Source organism: Rhinoderma darwinii, chromosome 3 (genome assembly GCF_050947455.1).
Source record: "Rhinoderma darwinii isolate aRhiDar2 chromosome 3, aRhiDar2.hap1, whole genome shotgun sequence".
In the NCBI taxonomy this organism is placed as follows: Eukaryota; Metazoa; Chordata; class Amphibia; order Anura; family Rhinodermatidae; genus Rhinoderma; species Rhinoderma darwinii.
Genome location: NC_134689.1, coordinates 18,179,458 through 18,190,250, shown reverse-complemented (window position 1 = coordinate 18,190,250; position 10,793 = coordinate 18,179,458). Strand labels below are relative to the sequence as shown.

Sequence of the window (10,793 nt, the reverse complement as noted above, 5' to 3'; positions counted from 1 at the left end):
TTATATTGTGTGTGAGCCCCTGAAAAGCTGGGTGACACCAGGCTCATAGTGAAGCCACACAGCTTTCCTGGGCTCTTGGTGCCCTCTCCAGAGAACTGACTGGAAATTCAGACAATTTCCGATTTTTCCGCTTTTTACAAGATGTGCCATGTTCACTAAATACTGAGTGATACAAGTGAATTTGGCGCAAAATTAACAGACACAAAATACTACTCCTACATACAAGACTATCTATAGGAAATCCTCTCATGATAAATGTCCCCAATGAGATTCATGAAATCTGCCTAACAGAAAAGTTGTCTTTGTTGCCCTCCATAGAAACCAATCACAGCACAGCTTTAATGTCTTATAGTGCTCTTGAAAAATTAAAGCTGCACTGTGATTGGTTGCTATTGGCATGTTTTCATGAATCCTATGGGGGAGATTGATTATTACTGTCTTGAACTTAGACCAGACAAGCAAAAACTGCGCCAAATCTATCACAATGGCGCACGCTATATCATAAATTTAGTACATCTGTCTAGACATGTAAGACACTTTTCTCCTCCTTATGTCACCTCATGGCTGGTGTACTTAAGATATGATAGATAGATAGATAGATAGATAGATAGATAGATAGATAGATAGATAGATAGATAGATAGATAGATAGATAGATAGATAGATAGATAGATAGATAGATAAATATGGCACTGAAACATTCGAGTTGAGCAGGAGGTCACGTGGCTGGCGGTGCAGATAACCGCAGTCTGTACATTTATACCGATATCTAGTAAATCTCCATCTACATCCTCTATAAATAACATACACTGTATTATAAAGAAGTGATATTATAAACTCCATTGTCCATAATAGAGGCGGACGATCAAAAAGATGGAAATGAAAGACACAATGTGAGTTTATAAGTCAGGATGTTTATTATGTTGCACACAGGAATAGGTATCATGTATGGAGGATGATATTGCTGCACATATCCGGTGACTGATCGCTGATGGTGGAAATCTAAAGAAAAGGAAATTTAAAAAACCTGTGGTTAGTGTCACAATTCTAGTATCAATGTATTTATATAGAAGGGGCAAAAACGTATCATCTGTCAGTAGATGAAGAACTAACTGGAACAGTAAGAAGAGTCACCAGATTTTATGTCCTTGTCTTCATCTCTGTTTGATAGTTTACATGTATGTATAAAAACATTGTAATATTCGTGCATCCTCTGAACTGCTAATTCCGGAGTATTGGATGATTAAGCCAAATATAAAATAAATAATAGATCCACTTAAAATTAATTATGTACCGAGCCTTCAAGCAGAGGCCTACAACTACTACTGGTACTGGTATGGTGAAATGTTAATATCTGGACAGCATTCAAATTTCTATTTGTGGGACACTTCTAAGTCCCAGCCCTATCTGCCCAGGAACGCCCACAAAGTGTCACAGAAACGCCCATTTGGAGCACATTTGCATAGGCCCATCCCACATTGTGGTTTGCTATACTAGACAATCCTGTAAAAAACTAGTTTATTGGATAATATGGTCTACGCTACATGACAACATCATGACACAGGCATTCCTGCGCCCCATAGGAGGCCTGTGATAGGTAATGTAGTGACTCATAGATAATTACATTACATTCATTTTAGGTGGATCCAATGTATCATTAAGATCTATCAACCCCCCAATTGAATGGCCATCAGACTGCCTGCCGGACTATCAGGTTAGTGTTATGATAATCTGGCATGGGTGTTTTTGGTTTCATACTAGATTATCAGTGTTTTCCCGATCATTCGTTTTCTTTCCATTCTTGAGCAGTATCTTACAATAATAAACTCAGTAAATGTAGACATTGAGTAAAACTTACCATTGAATGGAAGGAAACTCCTGACGAAATGTGTCAATCACCTGAAGAGTCAAAAAGAAATAAGAAATGTAAGTGACTTATTAAAAACACGAAATAAGAATTCGGGATAATATCATCCCAGTAATAGATATTTGTCAATTACAAGATTTATTCTTCGTACTTACTTTATAGATTGTGCTCTGATACCAGGTTCCTAGAAACAAGACCCTCCACCTTCCTAGAATGGTACAAGGAATGGTAATAAGTCTGTCATGGACTCGGTGGAGGTCTGGTGTGCTTTATTGTCTTATCTGGAAACAAGACTGAGCCTCTTCGGGCATGGACAGCTGGCCAATCAGATGATGACTCCGGGGCATGTAGTATGTCATAGCCAGGGATGACCCAGGTAAACTACAGCTGTGGATCAGCCAGGAGGTGTCTTCAGAAGTGCTCGATGGGGACAAGGCAGCACAATCAGCTGATACGATGGTGGAATACCTCTATAAAGGAGATTTGTTCACAATGTAGGTGTTAATATGATGTAATATTCCAAGCCCTCATGTGGTGGTTGTTAGACAGGGATGCAGAAGGTGGACAAGGTGGTTCCTCAAATCCTTGGTGTTTCTCAGAACTTGGAGACACAGTGAATTTTATGGCGTTGCAGATTTTAGTAGCACAGTGTTGTTATAGACGTTATGAAACTTTAGTTGACTTTGCACTGGGACGAGGAGAATCTTCTTAGCCGGGTGTCTGGATAGATGTGGCTGACGTGGTAGTTCTCCGACCACTCAGGACACACAAAACTAAATTCATTGAAAAGTTTCTGATCTTTAGCTTTAATTGTGGCGTTATGGTCCCTAGTACAGGGCGCAGGCCTGATGTCACTAATATTCAGATCCACAGACTCAGTCACCAGTATATCCGGGGGTGCCGCTTGTCCAGCCTCTACTTCTTGCCAGTTGGTGGTAGAGAAGAATGGATGTTCTCGGATGTTTTCTGTCACTCCCAGACGTTCAAACTGGTTCTTACACAGCAGCCGCTTGATTATATCCACGGTGTCAGAGGATAAAGACGTTGGATACTGTGGAACATAGTTCAGGACCGAGGCCTCGATCTCTGATTTTGTGTTCCCAGGAAAGGGGTCTTTATTGGTGACCATGTTATAGAGGATGACTCCAAATGCAAACCAATCGACCCCTGGTCCATATTCCTCACACCCGATCAGTTCTGGGGCTCCATATCCTAGTGTTCCACCACAGGGGTCTGTTGTTCTTCCAAAGACATTTGTTATTGCCAGTCCAAAATCTGTGATCTTCACATGTCCATCTGATGTTAATAAGACGTTATTTGGCTTTAGATCCCTGTGGATGATGCCTTTGTTATGGAGGAATTGCACCCCACAAACCAGCTCTGCTGCAATAAACTTCACGGTGTTTAATTCCAGTGGAAAGTTATTCTCAGTAAATGTATCGAGGTCACCCCCACTGGCCAGTTCCATGACGTAATACACGTGGTTCTTACTGTGGAACGCTGCAAGTCCGTGGATCAGAAAGCGGCTCTCGTGTGATAGACCAAGTATGTCCCGTTCTACGAAAGTATGGCCTAGTTCTGTGAAATCGCTTTTGTCCGTCTTTTTAATGGCGACAAGTTCTTTACGGATTTTGTCTTTTGCAAGAGTTACTTCGCCATAGGAGCCTTTACCAAGTTCACGATGGAAGGTAAAGGAATTCAAGCTTAGAGGAACAGTGGCTGTCCTAGTCTCCTCACGAGATGGTCCAGGCTTTTCATTGAGGATGGTTGTTGCATCCTGACTCCCTGATGTTTTTTCTTTGGAAGATCTCAGAGATGTTTTTAGTTTTTTATTTGATTCCTGGTTCTCGTCTGTTGTTCTCTTTCTCTTAGGTGCAGCCGGTGTCTCTTTCTCCTGCTTAGATGGTGCAGGTTGTTCCTCTTCAGCTTTTTTCTCCAGTTCATCCAGACTATTTGATATTTTTCCTTTAGATTTCTTTGCTTTCTTTCCAGAAGGTTCCTTCTCCTCTGTCGTCCTCTTTCTCTTACGCTGTGTCTCCTTTTTTGCTGTCCCCTTTTTGTCCCTATCTTTTTCCTCCTCCTTGATCTTGGACCCTTTTTTGCCTATTGGGTTGAGAAAATAAGTATTTATTATTAGTATTTTTCTATGTGTAATGTAAATGACAATGGTTTTTCAAATAACTTTTCATTTTTGGAACGTAATTAGGACACTGGGGGAGATTTATTCATTCTGTCCTAAAGGAAGACAGGATAAAACTAAACTAGACTGGGAGAAATTGTGCTAGATTTATCACAATGGCGCACGCTGTATGATAAATTTGGCTCATCTTGCTAACCATGTTAGACCTTTTTCTCTTACTTATGCCACCTCATGGCTCACCTACTTTACATCGATATTTTGCAAAAAAAAAAAATGGTGTACACCAGTAATAAATCTGGCGGATTTTACAATGAGTCTTTGACACTCCCCTTTTTTCTAGACACTTTCAAAACTGTCAAAGAAGGTGAAAAAGTGTCTAAAACATAATAATAATAATTTGACACACCCCATTTATGCCACTTTTTAGGCGCAATTTGTGCCAGAAGTCTTACGCATTTTGCATACTAAATTTTCCTCTATTGGGACTCATTTATCAAAGCTGTCTTATAGAAAACAGGCCTTATTGCCCATAGTGTCAGAATGCGAGATCTCATCATAACTAGCGAGATCTCGTGTACTGATACTGTATGCTGTCACATAGGGTTCGTGGACCCACTGGGCCGAACTGCCTTGGCGGTATGGCAGCTGGCTAACAGGACGCAGGTCACTGTCTATAGTGCGTATAGGGTACCTGTGGCAGCTCGGACAGTAGTAAGACAGGCTCGGCTAGGACTAGGCAGCGGGTAGACGTCAGGCGTGGAGTAGCAGGACAGGCGTGGAATACAGCACAGCACGACTACAGCACAGCACTTGACCAGGATAGCATGGGATACGGGATACAGGATACAGGAAATGGGAACACTGGGAACTGGAAAACACTAGGAGGCCATTTGCATAGACAAACTAGGATACTACAAACAACGCTCAGGCAAGGATCAGAATGGCAGGGGCCTTCTTATAGTCCAGGAAATCATGTGAGTTGAGGATGATGATTGTTTTCATGTGCGCGCGCTGGCCCTTTAAGAGCGGGCACGAGCGTGACTGGAGCGGAACACAGTGGACTGGAGCGGAAGTTAGCACTGGCGTCTCCTAGGAAGGAGATGGGGACCAGCGCTCACAGATCCATGGCTGCGGGCGTCGAAGGGTAAGTAAACTCGACAGCCCGCGGCCATAGACGCTACATATGCCACTGGGGGGTTATGGGAAGGTGCGCTAGGCGTGCCGTGACCAGTCTTACAGGAAGTTCGGAGCCAGACCCTGCGGTGGAACAGCTTATTTACATATTGTTGATACGCTCTGTAAGTTGTTTTTTTTTTTTTTTACATTTTATTAGTTATATTCCCCAAAAAATTTGTGGTGGAAAACATTTTACAATAATAAGCAGAGATGACTTCCCCATGATAGGTCCTCTGTAAACAAGAGTAAACCAAGCTCTATTATAGTAAGTGCACATGTCTATTTTCTGCACAATAGAAAGCTTGTCTATGCTGCACAGACTTGTTTTCGGTTCTGCCCATGAGGTAGCAAGAAATGATCATTCACAAAGAATCATGCAGCTTTGGGATATATAACCAAATGACCAAAGAATTAAAAACATGAGAATAAAAAGATTGTAAGTTTTATGCATGTATCCGTGTAGGTTAGAGGGATAGCGATCAATCTGTCTATACAGGCCGATATACCCCGATAATTATATATTATATTCTTTATTGCCATAGCTAAGTTTTGTGTACATCTTGGCTGAACTATTCAGTAAATACTACTTTTGTATGGTGGTTACCAACTCTGATATGAGATATGGGCGCTATGCGTGCACACTATGTTTAGTTATGAGGTTATTTGTCCCGTAGGAGTCTATGGACATTGTATGGATTTATATGACTAGAACTTGCTTGTACATTCAGAGTTCTTACCTGATGTCCTGATCTTCTCGTCCATCAGGCTGATGTTACTGGGTCCTGGGAGGTCTTGTGAACTTCTCCGTCCAATGATGGCTAAGAGCCAGTTCTTTATACTCCTCTTAGCTGTAAGTCCGGTTTTCTCCATTTTAGTCTTCTTGGTCCCCTCGCCTTCTTTACTCCCCTCACTCTCCTTCCCTCTTTCTCCTCCTTCTTCCATATTTCTCTTTCTCTTCATTTTGTGTCAAAAACGGTAATCGCAATAGAAAGAACAATCCAAAAATTGTCCAGGAGCACTCACATGTATCTCTGCTAACTCGCAGCATGCAAATGCAATGTTTCTGGCCAGTGCACCTGTATAGATGAGCGCATGGGGCATTGTGATGTCATCAGCTATGTATTAAGGTAGCCCAGCTGTGACCTTTAGGCATTGTGATGTCATCAGCTATGTCTTAAGGTGGCCCAGCTGCCAACCCTAGGCATTGTGATGTCATTAGCTATGTCTTAAGGGGGCCCACCTACCAACCTCAGGCATTGTGATGTCATCACAATGTTTTAAGGTGGCCCAGCTGCCGCTCCGGGCACGTAATTACCAGCCATACGATCTGAGTGTAATAAACAGAATAGATATAATACATGTCTATGGTATAAGCATCTCCCTGTCTTAACCACATGTTAGCATTTGCACCAGTTGAAAACAGTTGAAAAATACTAATTCATGGTGCACAAGAATTTCTCTTTCACTCTTCAAAAAGAGGTTCTGCAGCAGCTGATATGTGTATTATAAGGAATGAGGTACCCCCTGCTATAAATAATAAATAATTTTAGAAGTCACCCTGGAGTTCCATGACTGGTCTTAATGCAATGGTAACAGCAGGGAAAAAGGAAAAGGGAGGAAACCTCCAGCTCACCAGCTTCACACTCCTGTGTTGAGTATCGCCCGGATCAGCCGCCACGGCTCGCGGCAGGTAACAATAGCAACGAAGAGAAATGATCCTGCTTGAAACGCGTAGGCTTCATTCTTTGCCATTCCACCACCTTGTTACCCTCCTGGTGTTTCCGTTACTTTGTGTCACTGTTCGTGGATTATTTTTCAATAAAGTGGGAACTCAGTTTTCCCTTATCTACACCATACATCGCTGGATCCTTTCTCTTCGTTGCTATGGTCTTAATGCACTTTACCCGCACCATACGTATACTCATTACGCCCCTCTCGGCCTCGCCCTTATCCCCTCCTGTATTAACGTTATTGGAAGCCGTAATCCATGGTAATTCAATATATATAACAGAAATACTTAGCTCAGACCCCAAACGACTCCAAAATTATTTCAGACCCCAGACTCAGGGACTCCAAAGTGAATTAAAACCCTAGACTTAGAGACCCTAAAATGAATTCTGAACCCACACTCAGGCAGCCCCCAAATTACTATAGAGCCCAAGTCAAGTAATTTAGTATGTGAAAATAACTTCCCATAACTAGTCTCATTTAAAGAGAACCTTTCACCTCCCCATGACCTGCCTAGGTAGAGTCGTAGGTTAACCTTAAACCATACTATCCCCCATCCCCATTTAGTAACGACACATGACACCGAGGTTGGATGTGAAATGGCCACAGCAGCCGTTTATTAATTTCACAGTTTTATAAAAACAATTTAAATCCGAAACATTCGGATAACTAGTTAGGAATCCACCAGAGAATTCCTCCTAATAATTCACATGACCCAACATGGATCAGAATCATAAATAACAATTAAACGTTAACATTAACCCGAGCAGAGGAAGTCCTTGAAGCCCCTTCAGATGTTCCTTTCAAGAACACACCGAATTAGCCATCTGCAAACCACTAATTACCTCCAGCCGTAAACCAGCTCGGAAGCACCGTTCACCTCTGCAGATGGCTCCAACCACTAGAAGTCCACTTCAAGGGGATAACACCCGATGAAGCCCTCAAGTGATATACCGACCACTAGAAGTCCACTTCAAAGGGATAACACCCGATGAAGCCTTCAAGTGACATACCTTCTACCAGAAGACCACTTCAAAGGGATAACACCCGATGAAGTCTTCAACCATGTACCTTTTTTGGGGGACGCATACCCCCGATGCGACCCCCCCACCATTTTGTACTGACTGGCCTCAAGGACTCCCCCCGCCAGCTGCCATGACAACAGAACCTACTCCGGAAAAAAGAAAAACATGTTAAATAAGCACACAAAATAAAACACAACGCTCATAGCCAGACGTACATAAGACCTAAGGAGTAACAAAACAAGGGTGGGAGGGTGGGAGCTTTGCTTACTGTGTGTTACTCCTCCCGCTGCTTCCGGCTCAATGCCGAGAAACAGCGGGAAGCGCAGTAACGGCCCCCCCGCCCCCCTTAACTCCTCCCCGTCCCTCCTTCAGCTCCTTCAACTTTCCCTGACCTCGTAACATTAACCCTTTCCCTACCAGGACGGTCATGTCGGCTTCCCTTAAGCCTGCAGCTGCGTCCAGCCTCTTCTTGACCTGCCTAGGTAGAGTCGTAGGTTAACCTTAAACCATACTATCCCCCATCCCCATTTAGTAACGACACATGACACCGAGGTTGGATGTGAAATGGCCACAGCAGCCGTTTATTAATTTCACAGTTTTATAAAAACAATTTAAATCCGAAACATTCGGATAACTAGTTAGGAATCCACCAGAGAATTCCTCCTAATAATTCACATGACCCAACATGGGTCAGAATCATAAATAACAATTAAACGTTAACATTAACCCGAGCAGAGGAAGTCCTTGAAGCCCCTTCAGATGTTCCTTTCAAGAACACACCGAATTAGCCATCTGCAAACCACTAATTACCTCCAGCCGTAAACCAGCTCGGAAGCACCGTTCACCTCTGCAGATGGCTCCAACCACTAGAAGTCCACTTCAAGGGGATAACACCCGATGAAGCCCTCAAGTGATATACCGACCACTAGAAGTCCACTTCAAAGGGATAACACCCGATGAAGCCTTCAAGTGACATACCTTCTACCAGAAGACCACTTCAAAGGGATAACACCCGATGAAGTCTTCAACCATGTACCTTTTTTGGGGGACGCATACCCCCGATGCGACCCCCCCACCATTTTGTACTGACTGGCCTCAAGGACTCCCCCCGCCACCGCGAAACAGGCCTTGACCACCTTAAGCCTGTGAGTTCCTCCACACCACCACCGCCCTTTCTATGCCTTCTGCTATAGCCAAGCTCCAAATATCAATGCCAACCTCGGTCAGATGAACCCCATCACTCCTCCAGAAATTCCCCAATCCTGACTCCAAATCCCTATGCCTCACGCAAATGCCCCCGTTCTTCGCCACAAAACGGGACACCGCCCGGTTAACTTTTATCCGAGCCTTATTGACTCTCTCCACCGATCTAGCTAACCGCCAATGCTTCCTTGGGACTATGTCCGACCACACTACCACCAACTTGGGATAAGATACCCACAAACACAACAAATCATGTTTGATATCCCGCACCAACTCACGAAAAGGGCGGACTCCTAAGTCATTCCCACCCACGTGCAACACTAAAACCTCCGGAACCCTATCAAGCCGCACATATGTCTGGAATTCCGCCAACACCCTGTTCCACGACATACTTCTAAACCCCAGCCAATGCACAACCGCATCCTGTCGCGGAATGCGCAACTGGCGACCATCCGGGCGGACGTCCGCCCTCAAAGCCCCCCAGTGCACGTACGAATGACCCATCAACCACACCAGACAAGGAGGCGAATCTGAAACGGAAAACACAGTTAGGCACCACCATATAACATTTGCAAGCATAAACAACAAAATTACAACATATGGGGGCGGACATAGGACTTAAACCTTTTAGACTCCCAACGACCAATACGCCTCACCCCCTCGTCATCCAACACCCAGCGCCCTGCTTCCGTTGCTGCGCCAATCCGGAAGGAATGAGATGAATATGAGCCTGCCGCAACCCCAACTGCCGTCAAACATTTTTTAAAAACAGCTCCAAACTGAAACCTGGACAAGAACGACCCGTCCACATGACGTAACAAAGGCAAATCTGGAGACCCCCTGTTTTTTGTAAAACCCCGCATGCACTCTACTGGGCACATGACCGACCCCGGGAGAGCGAACAAAACTATCAGTTTTCCCTTCCCTAGTTGGTCAGTTTTTGATCTACGCAACCATACCTCCAATCGATCTGCAAAAAGGCTCAACTCCCCAGATCTCAACCCCCCTGCCTGTTTAGTACTTGGCGACACCAACTCACCTATTCTAAATGCTCCGAAGAACGCCAACGAGAAAGCCAACCGAAACAAATCCATTTCATTTGAAGAACGACATACCGATGCCAATGAACCGCCCAACAAGCCCAGCAAAGCAAACGACACCGGCCTTCTACTATCCGCCTCCACCCTACCTCTGCGCAACCCCTTCAAAGCCTGCGATACCAGAAATTCCTTCGATACATCCCGCAAGCCCCGCAACTTAAGCCCAAACGCCACCGCGGATATAAACCGGTTCACCTTCGCTACTGAAAACCCCCCCTCCCAGGCATCCCCTAACCAATACAAAAGTGCCACCAACCTGTCTCTATCCGTATTGACATCACCCAACCCTCTTACCCACTCCTCCCACTGCCTCCAACAAGCAGCATAAGCACTCCACGTCGTGCGCGCCAAAGACCTTTGTAACAGCTGCTCTACGGGACCGATACCAGATCCCATAGATGATCCGGACACGCCAAACCGAGACGTTCCGCTCCCGGGGCCAATTGCCGAAACCGGTCCCACTGCGAGCGAGAAAGAGCATCAGCAACACAATTCCGTACACCCGGGACATGCACCGCCACCACCCACGCGTTCAACGACAAACACACCAACACT

At 44.5% G+C, this 10,793-nt stretch overlaps 1 protein-coding gene across 1 annotated transcript; it reads right to left on the bottom strand.

The window, feature by feature from the left end:
- Window positions 1–893: 893 nt before the first annotated feature.
- LOC142750875 (protein kinase C delta type-like) lies at window positions 894–6,258 on the bottom strand. The gene is made up of 4 exons (XM_075859853.1): window positions 5,920–6,258; window positions 2,022–3,969; window positions 1,858–1,898; window positions 894–1,001 (listed from the first exon to the last, which is right to left on the bottom strand). The coding sequence occupies exons 1-2, from the start codon at window positions 6,140–6,142 to the stop codon at window positions 2,540–2,542; spliced, it is 1,653 nt and encodes a 550-aa protein (XP_075715968.1). The 5' UTR covers window positions 6,143–6,258; the 3' UTR covers window positions 894–1,001; window positions 1,858–1,898; window positions 2,022–2,539.
- Window positions 6,259–10,793: the final 4,535 nt, after the last annotated feature.

What these genes read in the sequence shown, in the direction of transcription:
- LOC142750875 (XM_075859853.1), bottom strand. Translation starts at nt 6,142, where the DNA reads ATGAAGAGAAAGAGAAATATGGAAGAAGGAGGAGAAAGAGGGAAGGAG. An exon ending in CGAGAAGATCAGGACATCAG is followed by an intron (nt 3,970 to 5,919) that starts GTAAGAACTCTG and finishes TCAACCCAATAG; the next exon opens with GCAAAAAAGGGTCCAAGATC.